At 48.9% G+C, this 21,834-nt stretch overlaps 3 protein-coding genes across 3 annotated transcripts; 2 read left to right on the top strand and 1 right to left on the bottom strand.

Moving 5' to 3' along the window:
• Positions 1–28: 28 nt before the first annotated feature.
• On the bottom strand, positions 29–3,972 carry LOC144133454 (uncharacterized). Its single transcript, XM_077666552.1, has one exon. The coding sequence runs from the start codon at positions 2,969–2,971 to the stop codon at positions 263–265; it is 2,709 nt and encodes a 902-aa protein (XP_077522678.1). The 5' UTR covers positions 2,972–3,972; the 3' UTR covers positions 29–262.
• Positions 3,247–13,640, top strand: Brr2 (U5 small nuclear ribonucleoprotein l(3)72Ab). Its single transcript, XM_077666551.1, has 3 exons — positions 3,247–4,065; positions 5,714–9,121; positions 11,283–13,640. Exons 1-3 carry the CDS (start codon positions 3,247–3,249, stop codon positions 13,491–13,493), a joined length of 6,438 nt encoding a protein of 2,145 aa, XP_077522677.1. The 3' UTR covers positions 13,494–13,640.
• A 693-nt stretch (positions 13,641–14,333) lies between these two features.
• LOC144133452 (glucose-6-phosphatase 3-like) lies at positions 14,334–18,177 on the top strand. Its single transcript, XM_077666550.1, has one exon. The coding sequence runs from the start codon at positions 14,504–14,506 to the stop codon at positions 15,584–15,586; it is 1,083 nt and encodes a 360-aa protein (XP_077522676.1). The 5' UTR covers positions 14,334–14,503; the 3' UTR covers positions 15,587–18,177.
• The last annotated feature ends 3,657 nt before the right edge of the window (positions 18,178–21,834 follow it).

Below are 21,834 nucleotides of genomic sequence, written 5' to 3'. Positions count from 1 at the left end.
AACAGAAAATGATTACAAGAAGCCTTAGTATTGTCTGAAACAATGCTTTTAATGGCATTCCATCTGATGCTTATATGTCCCCATGGAAATGGTTTTCGGAACAAAGGACAGCCTATTCCCCGGTATAGCGCCTATCTTCCAGGTGTACCGATCAACCACAAGCAGTGCACAAACATGAAGAATGCAGCAACTCGTGGTTACAATTAAAATCATGCGACAAACAACTTGCCCTGTACAACCGCTGAGAAGGCACGCAGGCCTTTCAATCGTCAAAGCGAATAGAGTTGACGCCCGTGTCGATGCTTCCGCCCGAATAGGTTCCCCGCTTCTTCTTGGTCTTCTCGTGCCTGAAGTCCCTGCCCTTAACATTTTTCAGTACACTGTGAGCCTTCTCACCCCACGACCCCCGCGCACCCGCCTTCGCTTCAAACGAGTTGTCGCGCAGCTTGGGATCGATGTGGACCTGCTCTGGCTTCACCCTTCTGAATGGAGAGTTCTTCCTCCCTTTGCCAGCGGAACCAGGTTCCCCAGTGCCGTTGAGCATCGAAGCATTCTGCATGCCTCCCTTATTTTTTAGCTTGCCTTTCTTGCTCGACTCCTCTTCCTCTTCACTCTCTTCTTCACTTGAATCTCCAGCGTTGTTTGTTGCCAATTTTGGCGTCGAGGTTTGCATTTTTGCTGGCTTGCCTCCTTTGCTGGGAATGGGCTGTTGTTTGTCGTCACTGTCCTCAGATGAAGATGACGATTCCTTCTTGGCAGGAGGCCTCTTTTGCTGTGCCTTCGGCTGCTGCTTCAGTTTTGCAGGCGCCTCGTCTTCACTCTCTTCTGAAGATGAGGATTCCTGGTTCTGCTGAGGTTTCTTCTGTGACGCAGGAGTCCCCTTGGGCGTTGAGGCTGGCTTGCTTTGTGGCCATCTGTTGTTATCGTCATCAGAATCTGAAGAGGAGTCCTCCTGCTGAGGCTTCTTCTGTGACGTGGGAGTCGCCTTAGGTGTTGTAGCTGGCTTGCTTTGTGGCCATCTGTTGTCGTCGTCATCGGAGTCTGAAGAGGAGTCATCCTGCTGAGGCTTAGCGGCAACTGGAGTTCCTTTTCCAGGAGGCTTTGAAGGAGGGGGCTTGGTTACTTTCTTTTTTGCACTGTCGTCTTCGTCGCTGCTGTCGGAGCTGCTTGAAGACTCCTTCTTGGCCGGTTTTTTGGCAGACCCTCCTACGGGCTGCTTTGGCGTTGCAGCAGGACTTTTTGTTGGCGCCCGCTTCGGTGCTTCCTCCTCGTCACTACTATCGGAAGACGACTCCTGCTGCTTCTTTGCAGGAGCCTGCTTTTTAGCCAGGCTTGGCTTGGCTGCTGGAGGTTTTGGGGGTGCCGGCTTAGCGTCTTCTTCAGAGTCACTATCAGAGCTTGACGAGCTCCCCTTGGCTTGTGCTGGCTTTTTAGCTGGCGCTGTTTTTGCAGGCGCTTTGGGAGGCACTGGCTTTGCCTCTTCTTCCGAGTCACTGTCGGAGTCTGACGAGCTCTGTTTCTTTGGTGCTGGCTTCTTGGCTGGCACTGCTTTGGCAACCGCTTTAGGAGGTGCTGGCTTGGCTTCTTCCTCGGAGTCGCTCTCAGAATCTGAACTCTCCTGCTTGGCTTGTGCTGGCTTTTTCACGGGTGCCTTGCCCTTGGGAGGTGCCGCCTTTGTAGCCGGCTTATCATCAGATTCACTTTCAGAAGAGCTGGAGCTGTCTTTTGCAGGGGTCTGCTTTGGAGCAGCTGGCTTGGCTGGGGTCTGCTTCTTGGCGGCTGCAGCCTTTGCCAAAGCAGGTTCATCCTCCGAAGAAGAGCTGCCACTTGACTCTTCTTTCTTGGCTGGAGCAGTCTTCTTTGGAGGGCCAATAGACACCTTCAGCGGTACCTTTTTGCCAGCGGCAGCTGGTTTGGCAACCTTCTTGGGTGGCTCGTCTTCACTCTCCGAAGAGCTGCTCTCGTCATCCTTTTGCAGTTTAGCCGGTGTCAGCTTGGGTGTGGAAGGCTTGGTCGCAGGTGTAGCCGCCGCACCCTTGGCGGTTACTGGCTTCTTTTGCGGCGCAGGCTCCTCTTCTGAGCTGTCAGAACTCGAAGACTGCTTACTGACACCTTTCTTGGCGGGTTGTTGTGGTGTCTGCTTTGCGGTCACCTGCTTTTTAGCGGACGGTGGTTTGGGCGCCTCATCTTCGTCGTCGGAATCTGATGAATCGGAGGAGCTTTCTTTCTGCCGTTTCTTTTGAGCCGGTTTCTTCGGCGCCGCCTGCTTGGCCTGCGGCGCCGACGCGGCGGGCTTGTTCAGCGCGGCCTTGTTTCTGGGATCGTCGTCGTCCGAAGAGCTGCTCGAACTGTCGTCACCTTTGTTGGTCGCCGCCTTTCCGGCTTGCTTCTTGGGCGCTGCTTTGAGCACGGGTGTCGGGACGGCGGGCTTCTTGCTAGGCGGAGCCGCGTCAGAGTCCGAGCTGTCTGATGAGTCCGTTTCGGGCTTAGCTCGCTTGACCGAGGCTTTAGCCTGAGCAGTCGCCGGCTTCGGAGTGGCAGAGGGCGCCGTCTTGCCCTTCGGTGCCTCCGACGAATCGGAATCTGAGTCAGAGTCCTCGGTCCCAGCGGGTTTGGACTTTTGGGCAGAGGTGGCCTTGCCCGGCTGTGCGTTCTGCTTAGCGGCGTTTACCTTGGGTGTGGACTTGACTGGTTTGGCCTCTTCTTCGCTAGAAGAGTCGTCGGAGTCAGACATGTCGTGCTTCGGCTTTGACGCAGCGCCGGCCGCAGCACATGGCGCCTGGAGCAGCTTGCGTTGCTGGGGTTTTCCTTCGAAGTAGGAGCTTACCACCTGGTCCAGTTGTGGGACGCCTTTCGGCAAAGGCTTGGCGGTTCTCTTCTTCTGAAACTGGTTCGCGAGAGCCTTGTCAACACCACTCAAATATTGAAAAACGAGGGATGCTGTCGCGGCCTCCATGCTGCCGGCCGCCATTATGCGGGTTAAAAAGGGACGCTACACGACTCCACGTGGGGTCTTGAAATGCGCTTGTAGCCTTTAAAAATTGCGATTTTAATATTACATTACTTAAAATTAAAAATAAATAATTTTATAGCTGATAAAAGTTTTTTTTATCAAATATTTAAAGCGCGACTCTTGTTGTTGTCACGCAGCAGCCCCGCAGCTACAGCGCTGCCGCCAGCGGAGACAGCCGAGCCGCGGTTTCGATATCAACGTTGGAAAATCGTCGTATGGACTAGGCAACAAACATGGCGGACGTCGCCGCACGTTCGCTGCAGTACGAATACAAAGCAAACTCCAACCTCGTTCTTCAGGCCGACACTCGGCTCATCGAGCGAAGGCCTCGCGATGAAGCGACCGGCGAAGTCGTTTCCCTCGTGGGTAAACTCGAGGGTTCTCGCATGGGAGATCGCTACCAGCGCACGAAACCCAGCAAGGATGAACGCAAGTCCAAGAAGCAACAGAAAAAGGCGACCGACGAAGGCAGGTACGACGCCGCCAAGCTTAAAGGCCAGTCGCTGCTCTCGGAGGGAGTCGAAGACGTGGTGGGAATCCTCTACCGACCCAAGACGACCGAGACCAAGCAGACGTACGAGGTGCTACTCAGTTTCATCCAGGAAGCATTGGGCGACCAACCGCGCGACATCCTGTGCGGTGCAGCCGACGAGATCCTCGCCGTGCTCAAGAGCGACCGCATCAAGGAGGGCGAGCGACGCAAGGAGACGGAGGCGCTGCTGGGGCCCGTCGCCGAAGAGCGTTTCGCGCTGCTGGTGAACCTGTGCAAGAAGATCACCGATTACGGCGTCGACGAGAAGCAGCCCGTCGTGGAGGAGAACATTGACGAGACGTACGGCGTGAACGTCCAGTTCGAGGAGTCGGACGAAGAGGACGACGAGATTGTGGGCGAGGTACGCGAGGACGACTCCAACGACGAGGCCGAGGGCGAGGAGGCCCACCTGGACACCACTCTGCAGGCGACCAACCTGATAGCGGGCCGTGAAGGGGGCCGCAAGGGATCCAAGGGAGGTAGCCTGCACCCTCGTGAAATCGACGCCTACTGGCTGCAGGTCGGTGTTGCCGTGGTCCAGCACGCATCCTAATTAATTACCCATTAGATGTCACGGGCTGATTGCGCTGTCGGTCGGCTGCCATTGTGTCCGTTAGCTGTGAAGTGCTGCGTCGTGTCACGTCTTGCGTTGCACAGCTTGAAAACACAGGTTCACTGTTATGGGGGACGCGTTACTGGTAAGGTGAAGGCAAGGAGCAGAAAAGAGGTCAGCAGTTGTCCATCTGTCAGGTTTCTTTGTTGCAGAAAGGGCTGGAGAGTGCCCCCAAGTTAGCTTGAACCAGTTTTCTATCAGTTTGTCAAGCTAATGCTTTCACGTAAAAAAAAAAAGCGGTGTTGGACATGTAGAGCTGCTGCTGTTCCGTTAGGGGTGTGAGGATGTGCTTTCATCGTATCTGTGATCTAACTCATTGATTTTTAGGTGGTGATGCACGGTAGATGTCGTTGAACACTACCTGCTCAACAATCTTTGATATGTGCATCCCTCCGTACACATACATACATACACACGGGTGCCGCCACCTTACTGCACTACAGCTGCACTTCTAGTTCGAAGCATGCAGGCCTGCCAAAAACTCGTGCTGCGCTAGGCAGGCGCTATTTGCAAAACTAGTACAGAAGTTCAGCGCGCACCCGCTACACTGGCAAAACAAATGCAAAAGTTGTGCATTCCTTGGACTGGTGCAGCAAGTGCGGACAAATTGAACTAGCCTTATGAATGAAAACTGCATTTTGCACTGTAGGAACCCTTTCAGGAAGTGTCAACTCAAACCATAGAACATTTCTAAAAGCACGGTGTGGTGGCTAAAGTGTAGCACAGTAACATTCAACTGAGCAGCTGTTAAGAGATTAGGCAGCCTACTTAGTTCAGCCCTTAGATACATGTGTCGTCTGGGTACTGCCAGTCAAGTTCTATTTTACAAACGAACCTTCCTAAAAGAGATCTGTGCTTGTGCTTAAGCTAGGCCAAGTGCATCTCTTTAGAAGCAAACATACTCTTGTGTTTGACAGCTCCTCATTTCACTTCTGTTACCTATTTTTTTTAACGGTAGCACTTTGTTCTAAAAGAACAGCAGTCTATTTACCAAAAATTAACTTACAAGTGTATACGCTAATTGCTGATAAATAGCCTTGTCATGCTTACAGAAAGACCAAGATAAGCTCTTGACTTCTGACCGTACATAATTAAGACATCTTATTGCATACAGAAAAAACAGTAACTGACCAGCAAAATATTCGCCAGAAAAAAGTGAAAGCTGCATTCTGAAATAAGCAGCAAAAAAGGGCGGAATTGTAAAAAAAAATGAAATTGAAAACTCCAACTATTGGTTATTGGCCATTATTACTGAATGAGCGAGATGCATTCTTTTTTCTTGTATTTTGAAATAGGTTCAAACACATCTGTTTGCATAGGCTGGTTTCTAGAAGTGTTTTTTCACTGATCTCAGCAGTGCATAAGGAAACTAGTGCGCAGTTACTGGCAGTAAATAAAAGTGCCGCAGGTGTCTGTATCAATAGATATACAATGCTTGCCTGGAGAGTATTCTGCGTAACTGCACATTTGTCACCATGTATGTGTGTGTCACTGACTTCTTGTACAGCCAATTTCATATGCTAAAATCACTTATTCCTACTTTCTCTCACAACAGCGCAAGCTCAGCAAGTTTTACGATGACCCCGTCGTGGCACAGACCAAGGCTGGCGAGGTCCTGGACATCCTCAAGACAGCCGTCGATGACCGCGACGTTGAGAACCAGCTGGTGCTGCTTCTCGGCTTCAACCAGTTCGACTTCATCAAGGTTTTGCGGCAGCACCGGCAAATGATTCTCTACTGCACACTGCTAGCTTCATCACAGAGCGCCACCGAGCGCTCCAAGTTGCGTGACAAGATGCAGGCGGATCCAGAGCTGGAGCGGATCCTGCGGCAACTGGAGAACACGGACAAGGACGACATGGTGCAAGAGGAGCGCGAGCGGCGGGCGCAAGTTCGGCGGGAACGAGTCAATGCCGAGTTGGAGCCCATGGACGTGGACGAAGACGGTGCGCTGCAGATGTCCCAGTGCAAGATGCTGGACCTGGAGGACTTGTCGTTCCAGCACGGCAGCCACTTCATGGCCAACAAGCGCTGTCAGCTGCCTGACGGTTCGTTCCGCAAACAGCGCAAGGGCTACGAAGAGATCCACGTGCCTGCCCTCAAGCCGAAGCCATTTGACTCCAGCGAGTCTCTTGTCTCGATAGACAAGCTGCCCAAGTATGCGCAGCCAGCCTTCGAGGGATTCCGCAGCCTCAACCGGATCCAGAGCCGGCTGCACAAGGCCGCGCTTGAGTCGGACGAGAACCTCCTGTTGTGTGCCCCGACGGGTGCTGGCAAGACAAATGTTGCTCTCCTCTGCATGATGCGGGAGATTGGCAAGCACATTAACCCAGACGGTTCCATCAACGGGGATGAGTTCAAGATCATCTACGTCGCCCCGATGCGTTCCCTTGTCCAGGAAATGGTTGGCAACTTCAGTAAGCGGCTCAACTCGTACAACATCACCGTCTCGGAGCTGACGGGTGACCATCAGCTGACGAGAGAGCAGATCAATGCCACTCAGGTGATTGTGTGCACACCAGAGAAGTGGGACATCATCACAAGGAAGGGGGGCGAACGTACCTACACACAGCTGGTGCGCCTCATGATCTTCGACGAGATCCATCTGCTCCACGACGAACGGGGCCCAGTTTTGGAGGCCCTTGTGGCTAGGACCATCCGCAACATTGAAATGACTCAGGAGGATGTCCGGCTGATTGGTCTCAGTGCCACCCTTCCTAATTACGAAGACGTGGCCACATTCCTTAGGGTAAACACAGCCAAGGGGCTCTTTTTCTTCGACAACAGCTTCCGGCCTGTGCCGCTTGAGCAGCAGTACATTGGAATCACTGAGAAGAAGGCTATCAAGCGCTTCCAGCTCATGAACGAAATTCTCTACGAAAAAGTCATCGACAACGCTGGCAAAAACCAAGTTCTCATCTTTGTCCACTCGCGAAAAGAAACTGGGAAGACAGCCAGGGCCGTTCGGGACATGTGTCTTGAAAAGGACACTTTGGGACACTTTCTTCGAGAAGGGTCGGCCTCAACAGAAGTGCTCAGGTCTGAAGCAGAACAGGTGAAGAACCTTGAACTGAAGGACCTGTTGCCTTATGGTTTTGGCATCCATCATGCTGGCATGAGTCGTGTGGACCGTACCCTGGTGGAGGACTTGTTTGCTGATCGCCACATTCAGGTGCTTGTGTCAACAGCTACCCTGGCCTGGGGTGTCAACCTTCCAGCTCACACTGTCGTCATCAAGGGAACCCAGATATACAACCCTGAGAAGGGTCGCTGGGTGGAGCTGGGAGCCCTGGACGTCCTTCAGATGCTGGGACGAGCAGGAAGACCCCAGTACGACACCAAGGGTGAAGGCATCCTCATCACAAACCACAGCGAGCTGCAGTACTACCTGTCGCTTCTGAACCAGCAGCTGCCCATCGAAAGCCAGCTGATCAGCAAACTACCTGACGTGCTGAACGCAGAAATTGTCCTCGGCAACATCCAAAACGTGAAGGATGCCTGCACCTGGCTGGGGTACACATACCTTTACATTCGCATGCTTCGAGCACCTACACTGTATGGCATCTCACATGACGAGCTCAAAACTGACCCTTTGCTAGAACAGAGGCGGGCCGACCTGATTTTCACTGCTGCGGCACAGCTGGAGAAGAGTAACCTGCTCCGCTTCGACAAGAAGTCCGGGAACTTGCAAGTGACTGAGCTTGGCCGAATCGCCAGCTACTATTACTGCACCTACGAGACCATGGCCACCTACAACCAGCTGCTGAAGCCGACTCTGAGTGAGATCGAGCTGTTCAAGGTCTTCTCGCTCTCCGGCGAGTTCCGGAACATCACCATCCGTGAGGAAGAGAAGCTCGAGCTCCAGAAGCTGATGGAGCGCGTCCCAATCCCCATCAAAGAGAGCATGGAGGAGCCAACGGCCAAGGTGAACGTCCTGCTGCAGGCCTACATCTCCCAGCTGAAGCTGGAGGGTCTTGCTCTCATGGCCGACATGGTCTACGTGACCCAGAGCGCGGCCCGTCTGATGCGCGCCATCTTCGAGATTGTGCTGCACCGTGGCTGGGCGCAGCTCACAGACAAGGCGCTGGCACTGTGCAAGATGATCGACAAGCGCATGTGGCAGTCCATGACGCCGCTGCGCCAGTTCCGCAAGGTCCCCGATGAAGTGGTCAAGAAGGTCGAGAAGAAAAACTTCCCATGGGAGCGCCTCTACGACCTCGGCGTAAGTGAGATTGGCGAGCTGCTGCGCATGCCCAAGCTGGGCAAACTTGTGCACCGGTATGTACACCAGTTCCCCAAGCTGGAGCTGGCAGCCCACATCCAGCCCATAACACGGTCCATGCTCCGTGTGGAGCTGACCATCACGCCTGACTTCCAGTGGGACGAGAAGATCCACGGCACGTCAGAAGCTTTCTGGATCCTTGTTGAGGACGTCGACTCAGAGGTGATCCTGCACCACGAATACTTTCTACTCAAGAGCAAGTTCTCTCAGGATGAGCACCTCATCAAGTTCTTTGTGCCCGTCTTCGAGCCCCTGCCACCGCAGTACTTCATAAGAATTGTGTCGGACCGCTGGATCAATGCAGAGACACAGCTGCCTGTGTCATTCAGGCACTTGATACTGCCAGAGAAGTACCCTCCGCCCACAGAGCTGCTGGATCTGCAGCCGCTGCCTGTGTCTGCCCTGCGTAACCCGACATTTGAGGCTCTGTACAAGGACAAGTTTCCTTTTTTCAACCCGATTCAGACTCAGGTCTTCAACGCTATCTACAGCAGTGATGACAACGTCTTCGTTGGTGCTCCTACGGGCAGTGGGAAGACCATCTGTGCAGAGTTCGCTATCTTGCGCCTCTTCTCCCAAGTTCCGGAGGGCAGATGTGTGTACGTAACGCCAAAGGAAGCCCTTGCCGAGATTATATATGCTGACTGGACGCAGAAGTTTGGCCTGCAGTTAAACAGAAAGGTAAAGCACTGCTCGCTTAATGTCACTTGGTCTTGTTACGGTGAAATTATTTATTTGGCTAGACTAGAAGCAGAAACAAACAGCACAAATGTTAAAATAGCATATACCGCAACCCCGTAGCTATCTACTTCTGCTCGAGAACAGTGAAGCTTGCTCAAGGTGAAGTGTGGTTTTTTAAGAAGTCCCTCTTTTGTGGCCATCTGAATAGGGTCATTGTGCGACTAAAATTAAAATGATAAGCCTTCCTCTTGCAAACCACAATTGCGGTGCCTTGGCATCATGAACTGTTAACATTACTTGCTGGTTTGTGGGAAGTTTTTGTTAAACAATTTATCAACTTCACATTCCTTTCAGGATTTTTGCAAAGATTCGTATGCTGTTAGTCACTTAGTTTTGAGTGAACCGGTAGTCCGTTTCATGCATAGCAGGCAACGCTGCCAAAGCTGGCACGCCTGTCCACACGTGCAAAGTATGCGCCCAAAAAGTAGTTCCCTTAGAACCAAAGTGAACACAAGCATATTCCGTTGCGACATATTTTAAGTGCCGTGAGTGGCAATATCCTGGACTTTGCTTTACCTCTTGCCACATTTTTGTCCTCCAATTCGTCAAGACTTCGAGAACTAAGAATGACTTTGGCGGTCTGATACGCGGCAGGTGGGGCAAATCGCTGTTAGTCCATCTGCGCCTAAAAAGTAGTTCACACTTAGTGAAAATTACAGCCGAAGGGTTCAAGTCCTCACCGCCTCACAGCTTCGACCATAATTGTCAGTGCTACCATTTCGTTTTATATCGCTGTTTGTTTTCATTCAAACACTCGCAGAGTTTTCGAGAAGGACGAATGATAGGTGGCGGAAAAATATGGGTTTGCGGACGCACTATTTCTGCAGCCTCTACTGCATTGCCTGCTACGTATGAAACGGATATTAGCGTCCTTTATTTGGAAGAAATTACTCTTAATTCCAGGTAGCTAAGGTTAAATCGTGGCTATTTTGATGCATTATGTGCTGAAGCTTTGCAAGTACTGAATAATTTGCTTTCATCAATGCATCTTGTGCAGCCTATGTTCCTTAGGTTCATGATAGGTGCAACACTGAAGCATTGTGTGAGGGTGAGGTAATTGCTGCAATTACTGTGCTTAGAAAATGCATGGCTAAAGTTTTAAGTGATAACAAAGAACCAGTCAGTGATTTAGAAAAACAAAACACATTTAATGTAGGCTACATGAGATTCGCATACCAAGGAATGCTATTGGGCGCTAGTGTCAATCTTGAACTGCAGGTGGTGTCATGCGACTCCTCTCGCTGTGGGAGCGTAGGGCGCTGGGAAGAATTTCTGCGTTTTAAAAGACAGGTCACATAATTCTCTGTCAGAAAGTTCTTGTGTTGCATGTTTTGATCATGTGTTGTCGGGGTGACAGCAGCAAGTTATTTATACCTCTGCCACAGTGGTTTATTAGTGCCTGAATGCGTGATGTACATGACGGTGCTTGGTGCAAGCTTTGATTTTGACCCGAAATGTTGGAAGCTCCTAGAAGCATGGTTATTTACGCCGAGAATGCGGAAAAAAAAAAAAACGAGTATACACCGTTGTTTACGCAGCAAGCATTTCAGGTAGCAAGATTTCATACGTGGCAGTTGACATTAAACTGTTTAATCAGTAACAGCTGACGCCGAAAAAGCTGGCTAAGTACACCTCCACAGTTTAGATATTTAAGGATTGCTCTCTAAGAGCTGGTTTCGCCCCTGCTACCCTACGCTCGTACTGTGTAACCGGTAAAGTAAACAGTCGAATGGTGCTGCATCCGCCAGCACAAACTGAAACCGATTGGCCTCAGGTGGAGTGTAAATGGTATCATAAAGCTATAAACATGAAACCAAAACAGCCAGGGATGCATTGCAAAGCAGGAGAGTGACACACTCGATCCCCTTTCCAGCATCACGCTCGCGCTGCAGACATGGTGCCGTGGTATGTCCTTGCCTACAGTATGGCTGGCCCAAATAAGAACATGGAGAGTATATAGACGGATATCGCATTACTGTTTTGATTTGTGGTTGAACTATGGTTGTAAGTGCACATTGCTTCCTTTCATTGTCACTCAGACTAATTCCATTTTTGTGCATAATGTAACATTAGATAAACGTATCTGCGTATGATTTTTCAGGTTGTGATTCTCACGGGCGAGACTGGCACAGACCTGAAGCTGCTTGCCAAGGGCAACATCATCATTGGCACACCAGAGAAGTGGGACGTTCTGTCACGGCGGTGGAAGCAACGCAAGAATGTCCAGAACATCAACCTGTTCATTGTGGACGAGCTGCATCTGGTTGGTGGGGAGGATGGTCCCGTTCTTGAGGTCATCTGCTCGCGGATGCGCTACATCTCCTCTCAGATCGAACGCCAGATTCGAATCCTAGCTCTCAGCTCCTCCTTGGCAAATGCTCGGGACATTGGGCAGTGGCTTGGTGCCAACGTCAACTCGACCTTCAACTTCCACCCAAATGTGAGGCCCGTCCTGCTGGAGCTGCACATCCAGGGCTTCAACATCACCCACAATGCCTCACGCCTCCTGTCCATGAGCAAGCCTGTCTACCAGGGCATCATGAGGCATTCTCCACGGAAGCCTGTCATCGTCTTTGTGCCATCACGGAAGCAAACACGCCTTACAGCTATTGACATCCTCACCTACTCTGCTTCTGAAGGTCAGGCCTCAAAGTTCCTCCACTGCACAGAAGACGATCTCAAGCCGTTCTTGGACAAGATCACAGACAAGACACTGAAGGAAACTCTGAGCAATGGTGTGGCTTATCTCCACGAGGGTCTGAGCCCAGCTGATCAGCGGTTGGTGGAGCAGCTCTTTGACAGTGGCGCCATCCAAGTTGTGGTCGTCTCTCGAAGCCTGTGCTGGGCTTTGTCTTTGGCAGCTCACCTCGTCATCATCATGGACACTCAGTTCTACAATGGCAAAATCCACGCTTATGAAGACTACCCTGTGACGGATGTCCTGCAGATGGTTGGGAGGGCAAACCGGCCTCTCGTTGACGAGGATGGAAAGTGCCTTCTGTTGTGCCAGTCTTCAAAGAAGGACTTCTTCAAGAAGTTCCTGTACGAGCCACTTCCAGTGGAGAGCCATCTAGATCACTGCCTGCATGACCACTTCAATGCAGAGATTGTCACCAAAACTATTGAGAACAAGCAGGATGCCGTGGACTACCTGACATGGACATTCCTCTACAGGAGGATGACACAGAACCCCAACTACTACAACCTCCAGGGGGTCACTCACCGCCACCTGTCAGATCACTTGTCGGACCTTGTTGAAAACACACTGAACGATCTCGAACAAAGCAAGTGCATCAGCATTGAAGATGAGATGGATGTTGCACCACTCAACTTAGGCATGATTGCTGCCTACTACTACATCAACTACACAACCATTGAGCTGTTCAGCATGTCGCTGAACTCTAAAACCAAGATTCGAGGTCTTCTAGAGATCATTAGCTCTGCTGCAGAGTACGAGAACATTCCCATCAGGCATCATGAAGACAACATTTTGAGGCAGCTGTACAACCGACTGCCCCACAAGCTGACCAACCCCAAGTTCAGCGACCCTCATGTCAAGACCAACTTGCTCCTGCAGGCCCACTTGTCGCGAATGCAGCTGTCGGCCGAACTACAGTCCGACACAGAAGACATCCTTGGCAAGGCAATCCGGCTGATTCAAGCCTGTGTTGATGTGTTGAGCTCCAATGGATGGCTGACTCCTGCCCTGGCTGCCATGGAGTTGGCACAGATGGTTACGCAGGCGCTGTGGAACAAGGACTCATACCTCAAGCAGTTGCCTCACTTCACAGCAGATGTTGTCAAACGGTGCCAGGAGCATGGTGTTGAGACCGTTTTTGACATCATGGAGCTTGAAGATGAGGACCGCAACAAGCTACTCCAGCTGACTGACAGCCAGATGGCAGATGTGGCTAAGTTCTGCAACAGGTACCCTAACATTGAGCTCACGTATGAGATCCAGGGCAAGGACCACATTCGGTGCGGCTCTGCCGTCAATGTGGTGGTCCAACTGGAGAGAGAAGATGAAGTCGTTGGACCAGTCATTGCCCCGCTCTTTCCACAGAAGAGGGAAGAAGGCTGGTGGGTGGTCATCGGCGAGTCCAAAAGCAACTCGCTCATATCTATCAAGAGGCTGAGCTTGCAACAGAAGGCCAAGGTGAAGCTCGACTTTGTTGCCCCTGCACCGGGAGACCACACATACACGCTGTACTACATGAGTGACTCCTATATGGGGTGCGACCAGGAGTACAAGTTCACCATCCATGTTGGCCAGATGGAGTCACGCAAGAGGAATGACAGCGACAGTGACTGATTGTTTTTCTGTTGGTGGGGACTGAGCTGGCCTCAAAAAGTTCATCAGAATTTTGTTTTCACATTTTGTTGCCATTTCTTTGTTTCGTCATGTGTTGTACATAGAATTCTTCGGCACTACTGTGAAATAAAAAAAAGCAAAACTGCAGTTATTTGTCTGTCATTTTTGGATTACATTGCAGTTGCCTATGACAGCCGAGGTGCCCGTTGAACGCTGAAATGGGAGCCATGAACACAGGTTTACCGTTGTTAGCTGAAGAAAACTCAATTCTGCCCTCATCTGAGGTGAAGCCTGATGGGAGAGGCTACTAGGCAGGAATAGCAGCTTGATGTTACTACATAAGAAGCCTTATGCACAAGTAAAGGACCCCTCTATGCTGTGCCAATGCAATACAAAATGCGTGATGCAGGAATTGAAAGAATAGTGATGGGCTAACTTGTGGCAGCATGGGCCATCCGTGTGTTGGCAAATTGTTTGCTCCCTAAAAAACGTCCTGACACACTATCCTCCGGATTCGTGGTGTCGACACACCATCCGTAGCTCTATCGGATGTTTTTTTTTTTTTTTTTGCCTGCATGAATCAGAATTGAGCAGCAGGTAGCAACCAGGCTCCGAAAAAAAAAACCTAAAGAGCGCAATGAGAAAAGAGGAGCGACTGTGTGAGGGCGTCTCCACGGATGACGAAATATACTGCCGCGTAGGAACTTGAGCGCTTGCTCCATCCAAGCACCCGAGTCTGTTCCCATAGCAACAAGCCCCCAAAACGAGACAAAGCACGCACAAACACAAGAAACGGGTTCTGGCCCTGGTGCTGTTCACGTGTCGATCAGCCCGATTGGTAGTGACATAAGCGCGCCGGTGCTGCCGCCGTTTGCCACGAATCGGACCGCGGCGGACGTACGCCGGGGGGCTGGCAAAACGTCGTCTGCCCAGCCGGTCGTACGCTGGCGATTCGAACGATCCCTCGAAAAGTACGCCCTGATCCGAATTGATCGCCGCGCCGCAGCACCATGGATCCCGTGTACACCGCGGGCGCCCACATGGCGAAGCACCTGCAAGAGAACTTCGACGGTTACGACCGCTTTTTTTCGTGGGTGTCGTTCGCGGCCGATCCGCCGCGAAACTTGCTGTGGTTCTACCCGGTCGCCTTCACGCTCGACAACTCGCTCGGCGTCCGCGTCCTCATCGCGGCCTCGTGCTCCGAGTTCCTCAACATGGCCCTCAAGTGGGTGCTCAACGAGCACCGTCCCTTCTGGTACGTCAAGATCAAGTCCGAGATCGGCGTCCAGCTCGCGCAGACCCCGCAGACGTGCGAGACGGGGCCCGGTTCGCCATCGGGACACGTCATGGTTACCACGGCCGTCCTGTACGTGGTTATATGCTACGCTCTGCGCTTGGCCGACAAGGCGCGGCTGCGCCGGCGCCGCCTGCTCAAGGCGTTCGCGTGGACGGCCTACCTGGGCTACTTGAGCGCAGTCGGCGCGTCGCGAGTCTTCATCGGGGCTCACTTCCCGCACCAGGTGTTGCTGGGTTTCGCCATCGGCATCGCCACGGGCTACGTCCTGGATCGCTTCAAAGTCGACGACTGGCGCATGCCCGAGTACTGCACCCTGACAGGCGTCATCACCATGACCTGCGCGACCATCTTCGTCGGCCTCACGGCGTTGGGACTCGATCCGCAAGAGACGGTCCGCTTGGCGCTCCAGGCGTGCGACGATCCGCGGTACGTGAACATCAGCACCACGGCACTGTATAGCTTGATGCGCTGCATAGCCGCGCCCTTCGGGCTCGGCGTCGCGCGGTCGCGACCCAAGTCGGACCAGGTACTCGAAGGCGCGCGGAGGGCGCCCGTCTGGGCCAAGCTGCTCGCCGGACTGGGCGGCATCTGCGTTGGCCGCGTGCTCCTGAGCTGCCCGCTGCCCAAGCGAGAGGCGTTCATCTACGCCGGTGCCTTGGTGCAGTACTTCTTCTTCTCTTTCGCGGTCGGCTACGGCGTCCCGTTCATCCTCTACAAGAACTACAGGCAGGTGCACAAGGTGTTCCAGCCGCGTCGGCGCAAGGAATCCTCAAGCAGTAGCAGCGACGACGAATGAAGAGGGCGAACCCTGGGGAAGGAGAGAACTGTGTCTTGTGTGGCGTGTCCATGCATGTGGATGTGCTGCACTGCGCCTCTCTCGGGCTTTCTGACGGGCTGGTGGAATATCAGATTCCAGAAAGAGTGCGCTGCCTTTTGGTCTGTGATGTGTAGGGAATAAAGCCAGGAATAAGAGCTGATGCACCACTTTGAGGTTTGTCCGGAAGTGTGTACTCTCTACTGTTAAGGAAGCAGTTTTGCAGAAACCACCTGTTAACGCATATGTTATCATCCTGAAATTCTTTTAATTATGGTACCTTCTTTTGTAATAGTTGTAGACAGAGGTTGACTGGAATATGATTTTCATAATGTTACCTCCGTTGTAAAGTGTAGAGTTTGTATTAAAAAATCAGGCACTGAAACTTGACAAAAGCATAACTTTAACCATTGTGCACTCATTGAGATTTATGTAGCCATATTAAGCTTAACTCTGCGATAAGCTGAACAAATTGGGTACCATCATTTAGTTTTACCAGGAGCACAATGCGAAAGAAATGTCTGGCTAGCACGAACCACTCAAAGCTTGTACACAAATATGAAATGAAATTGGGCACATACGCCTTTTAAGCATCATGGCAGTTTTTTCAAACTCATGAGCCTTGTGAGAATTCTTTAGCAAAATTTGGCAACATGCATCATTATGGGGCAGATAAGTGACTATTGCAGAAAAGACTAAAATCTACAATAGCATCTCAATGCTTGACTGAAGGATTTGTCCGGTTTCTCTGCAGTCTCCTCATTTATGTCTGCATGCATCCTTATGCTTTGAATACGTTTGTTAACCTGGAGAGGTTTCTAAGGTCCTGCTACATTTGTTTTAAAGGGAGTCTACTGCATTTTTGTTTGTGTTCAAGTGTTTTAATTATTATAGAGCCACTGTATGGTGTTCATTTGGTTTCATTTCTGCTTTGACCTGGCCTATTAGCTAACTTGATTGGTAGCGCACTATTTTAAGGCAGCCTAAACTGGTTTTGTGCAAGTGCCTACTGTTGAATGGTCATGTTAGCATATACTACCTCTTCTGCAAAACTGCTTTCCAGATATTTTCCCATAGGTCCAACATTCCGAGCGATGTAATGCTGGTTCAAGATGGTGATTATGTAGTTAGCATTTGGCTGCAGGCATTTCCCACATGACCAATGATTCCTTCTAGTTAGTCTCCCCTAGCTGTCTTTAGCATACATGCAGCTGTGATAGTGTGAGATCTGTGTTGTTAACTGTGAAAAACTTATGCTATTTATGGTGGTGTTAACAGGTGTCTCTTGTAATATGTTCAGCTTTTGCTCATGTGAGGGCGACACTGTGTCCTGTCATGCATATTTTCCTAGTCTTTCTTTACTCTGACTGCGGATGACAATAACAGAGGCCCAAACATTCATATTGTGGATATGCCAGGGGGAGCTGGTTCCCATTGAAGGTGCTCGCAGCTGTTATGAATCAGAATACTGTGATTATGTCACATCAAAAATAGATTGCATCATCTCATTTTGGTAGCGGAGCAAGTGGCAATGTTCTGAGCACTTTCATGAAAGGCGTACAGAAAAGAAGTGAGGCTAGATAATTGTGTAACTGGCTTTCGTTGATGCATTTGATTTCGATGTTTGCAAAACAACATCGTAATGTATTCATTTTTGTCTGTAAGATGCAAAAAGAATGTGCAAGATCTTTAAAATAGGTTGGGTTCCATCAGAAGGCAAGAACCCTTTTTGGAGCACCTTATTTATTTTCTTTTATGTCTTTTCCTTGTGCTTCGAAATAGCATGAACCTCAGCCCCTCAGTGTTGCAACAGGGATTCAATTCTGGGGGGAGCTAACATTAGCACCTGTGATGTCTCCCACCTGTGAGAATGGAGAGTCTTGCACAACATGGAGACAAGGCCTTTTGGAACCAACCTTCGTGTGCTGCACAAGTCACATTCATTTTGCATTTGTTTCTGTCCAGTGCAATGCGCCTACTGTGAAGCATGAGAAAAGGCGGGAAATTCAAATGGCAAAGGCAGACAGGACACGCTGGGATGTATGTGTAGTGAATTATAAAGCATTTGGAGTGTGCTAGGTATTTTGCAGGACTGATGTAACTCTTCTGAATGTGTTCAAGATGAGAAGATGGAGATGTTTTATAGACCAGAACTATAGGTCTCCAGTTGTTCCAAGGAAGGCAGGGCAGAGCTCGGGCTTTTCTACATGTATAGTGGAAGCTTGTGTGGTACAACTTTGTTCTCACAGCCGCTGTTTTGGTGTCGACCTTGAAAAGTACCAACATATAGGATATACAACTTGGCGCGAACAACATTACACCTTTGCAAGCTCTATGAGCTAATAAATATGTATGTGCAGGTCTTTCAAGGGTACATTCTTTGCACTGATATTTGCTCTAGCAAGCTTTCGGTCAACAATGAGTTAGTGTTTGGCACTGACACTTGTTTCTATCTTTCACGCACCTTTCAGAAACTTCTTGTTTTCATGCTCCATGTAAATTATATGATCAGCGTTGTGAAATTTTTATGGCAAAAACCATTGACCACTGCATAAATGCTGCACAACATTAAATGGCGTGCATCTCTTTCTCATCCACTGGCAACAGTGGTATGAATGCTGCGCTAAAAATTGCCTTTTGTTAAATCGTCTACTTATTAAAAGGCATTAAGTGAAGTGGTAATGTGCTTTATCAACGCACAAGAAAAAGTTGTTGGATATGCACTGTTTCAAGTGTACTCACTGGCTTGGCTTCGCTCACTTTAAATTCACACCCTTATGACCACACAGGTGTGACTGATCTCACTGTCGGCCAACAGCTAAATGTTGCTGCAGTACTACAGTCAAAATGCTTTGCTAGGCCCGGCCCGTACAGTGAGCGATTAAAATGCACATAGACTGTGAAGCTTTAAACAAGGTTGAGCATGATGAACTTCCTGTAAACAAGTGCATGCTTTGCCATTTATTCCATTGCATGTGTCACCCACTAGTTCAACTTACCAGGTTTGCACAGAATGCTGTTATAGTGTAACTAGGGGGTAAATTGTACCGTTTGTTTTTTGAAAACGTAGCTTTGTGGGTTCAATTTTTTCTAAAACAGAATTCAGCTCACTTTTCTTTTGTTCAAACAAAAGATCAAACTTCTACTTATAACTGTACATGGTGCAACTGCCTTTTTATCAACAAAACCTCTTCACACTGAGAAAGGCAAGTTTTAACAGTCTTGAGAATTCATTCCAAAGCTGAGTAGCATCTGTAATTTAACTGACTTAAAAAAACAGCCCCGTCCCGATGCGAGTACTAAATATGTTTTCAACAGCTGCTGGCCTTGACCTTAGTGCTGCTACGATGATGCAAAGAACCGCGGTGCCCACAAGAAGGAAACGATTTCAAACAAATTTTGCCATCTTTATTCCGTAAGTTCCCCAAAGCAAAAGAAAACACAAAAATAGAAACTTAAAAAATAGCTTGTTTGCCATCTGGAGAGCACTTGTGATGTGAGGTCCATAGCCTGTTGTGTCAGCTTTAGTACCAGCATGTGAGAACACTAGTGCTGCTCTGATAAGAGCCATTTCATTTTTCTCAATGTACGCCTGCAAATCTTATTACGAGCCCTCTTGCACCGATCCGACCCTTGGGCCTAATTTTATCTAAAGGCCTCATTGGACCCCATAATGCCCATTCAAGCGACCCTTCTTTAGTGCTGCAATCACTTGGGCGCTTTCAGCTACAGTGTTTTGCTGCACATCACTTGCGCAAAACACATGGGTAGCTACTAAGAGTGAGGAGGGAGAGGGGCGGGGGCATTTCACAGTCATGAACATAGCATGAACACAGCAGTTTGCCATGTTTGTGACAGTTGCACAAACATAACATCTTGTTATGTTCATGGCATTTGCTTGAAACTTTTTTGTTCATTTTTTAGATCATTCAACCTCGGGTCCCACACGCAGGTCAATAGAAATAAGTCACAAAACAGAAAGGTAGTAACAGTGAGAGTGGTTTTTCAAAGTCAGTGATAACCACACCCACTGGAGCTGACAAGAAATCCTAAAAATGTAGAAAAAATGCTAGGTAAGAACAGCTAAAGTGCGAACAAAAAGAACCAGTGAGTATCGCATGAAATAAAGAGGGTGATCACGGAAAGGGCAATGCATCACAAAAAGGGCAACAATGCGAGTGCACAGGAGCCTAAAACTCACAGGAACATGAGTGTGACAAGACTGGTGAAGCTGTGAACATTGTCGCTTGCACCTCAAAAAAAAAAAAAAAAACAGACATCCAGCTAATCACATGACGGAAAAATGAATTTTGTGGAATGCATACAGGAATTATCAGAACTTTGGAGGCTTCTGTGAAATGCCCGCTAGCAAGACAAAAACACACACATGCTAACGCCAACACAGTAAAAGCCGAGGCTTTAAATCCTTGCTCAGCAGTCAATTCACTGTATGCTAGAAAACTAAGTTGGTTTTTACTTGATTAGAGTCCTTCAATGCTTTTTCTAGCCAACCCCAATTGGGTTGAGTTGTGTTTTTAGAAGTTCCGACTGGTCATTTTTGACTCGGGTGGCCTTATCGAAATCACACCTGTGTCTCCTAGGAGAGAACATTATACACTATGTACACTGATGGCAAATGAATGTGTATGCCCGCTATGCGTACCACCATTGCAGGTACCACTGCATATCATGGTAACATATATTACCAAAACACTGTTCTGCACCACTGCAATACCATTACAACTCATATCCTTCCTTCTTTATACAATGCTTGCCAATCCATGTACACGGTAAGGCAGTTTGCAATATTAATGTGCATCCCAAATATATACGTCTTAAAAGTATGTGTCAAACCAGTGTCAAAATATTCGGCACACAAGCATCTGTCAAAACATCGTCATTTGAGCAATGTTTTCAGCATGGTGAAACAAGTAAAAACCAAGTATCACAGAACAGTTTTCGTAAAAGACAGCAAAACAATAAAAAAACACTAAGGCAGACATGCAGGTCTGGAAAGAGTACAACACTTCTTTAAAATGAAGGCAAGAAATAAAGGCTGCAAAAAATGGTGCAAAAAACACTCCCATTGCATAAGCTGTGGTTACTAGACAGGAATTCATCAACACAGCTTATTCATAAAAGGCATGCATAAAAGAAAAACATGTTCATGTGTTCAATGCTGAAAGTGTTCTTACGCCCTTAACTTGCTCTCCCCAAAATATGTATGCATGTTTTGTGTATATATATATATATATATATATATATATATATATATATATATATGTGTGTGTATATGTACATATGTACATATGTATATATATGTATATATACATATACATATACACACACACACACACACACACACACACACACACACACACACACACACACACACACACACACACACACACACACACACACACACACACACACACACACACACACACAAAATTAAGCATTTAAAAGAGGAAAGACATTTCATTTCCCCTGCCTTGCCGACAGAGAAGAAAAGGGGGAACTGATTCCATAGTAGAAAGTTCGGCTGTAGTAGGCCCGACTACAACCTTTTGTCGAACCAATTGCTGCTACAGGAACTGTCGCGCACACTCAAACGATTTTAACTGAACAGAAGAAATTCTCAAACAGGGACTACCAAGTCATGAAGAAAAAAAAAACTGAAAACAGCTTCAAGTTTGTTGCATTCAAATGAGTCACGATTGGTGGGGCAGCAACTTTCTGCATGCAGTCAAGGTAGCTATTTACAAGCCAGAACAATAACTTTTTTTTTTCCAATAATATATGCACAATTGGGTTCAGCTGCTCAACCGAGGGCCCTGTGCCGAGGTCCCCACGCCCTCCAAGAACTCTGCTCCCAATTCACAATGTTGAGCATTTGTGGATCACTGTTTTTTGCTGCAAAGTTCCAAGCATTCATCTGCACATTTTTTTTTTCTTCAAGAATACACTCTGAACTCTCGAAGGAAAACAAATAATGTTTCACCTCCAGTACCTGAGACACACGGCAAACACCTCCTTGATGGCAATTTGCAAATTTTTTAGAAAATACACACGGCAGCCTTCGAATGAAATGAAATCAGTCGCACACTTTACATACACCTTACAGCTTCGCAACTATAAGAAATCTGGTAGCTGTGATAGCAAAAACGTGATCCACTGGCATCCCAAATGGAACGACCCATCCAATGAAGTTCACACCGCATTCGCACAAC

Source organism: Amblyomma americanum, chromosome 5 (assembly GCF_052857255.1).
Source record: "Amblyomma americanum isolate KBUSLIRL-KWMA chromosome 5, ASM5285725v1, whole genome shotgun sequence".
Classification (NCBI taxonomy): domain Eukaryota; kingdom Metazoa; phylum Arthropoda; class Arachnida; order Ixodida; family Ixodidae; genus Amblyomma; species Amblyomma americanum.
This window is presented reverse-complemented; position numbering and strand designations above follow the sequence as displayed.

What these genes read in the sequence shown, in the direction of transcription:
- Brr2 (XM_077666551.1), top strand. Translation starts at nt 3,247, where the DNA reads ATGGCGGACGTCGCCGCACGTTCGCTGCAGTACGAATACAAAGCAAAC. An exon ending in TCGACGCCTACTGGCTGCAG is followed by an intron (nt 4,066 to 5,713) that starts GTCGGTGTTGCC and finishes CTCTCACAACAG; the next exon opens with CGCAAGCTCAGCAAGTTTTA. An exon ending in GCCTGCAGTTAAACAGAAAG is followed by an intron (nt 9,122 to 11,282) that starts GTAAAGCACTGC and finishes ATGATTTTTCAG; the next exon opens with GTTGTGATTCTCACGGGCGA.
- LOC144133454 (XM_077666552.1), bottom strand. Translation starts at nt 2,971, where the DNA reads ATGGCGGCCGGCAGCATGGAGGCCGCGACAGCATCCCTCGTTTTTCAA.
- LOC144133452 (XM_077666550.1), top strand. Translation starts at nt 14,504, where the DNA reads ATGGATCCCGTGTACACCGCGGGCGCCCACATGGCGAAGCACCTGCAA.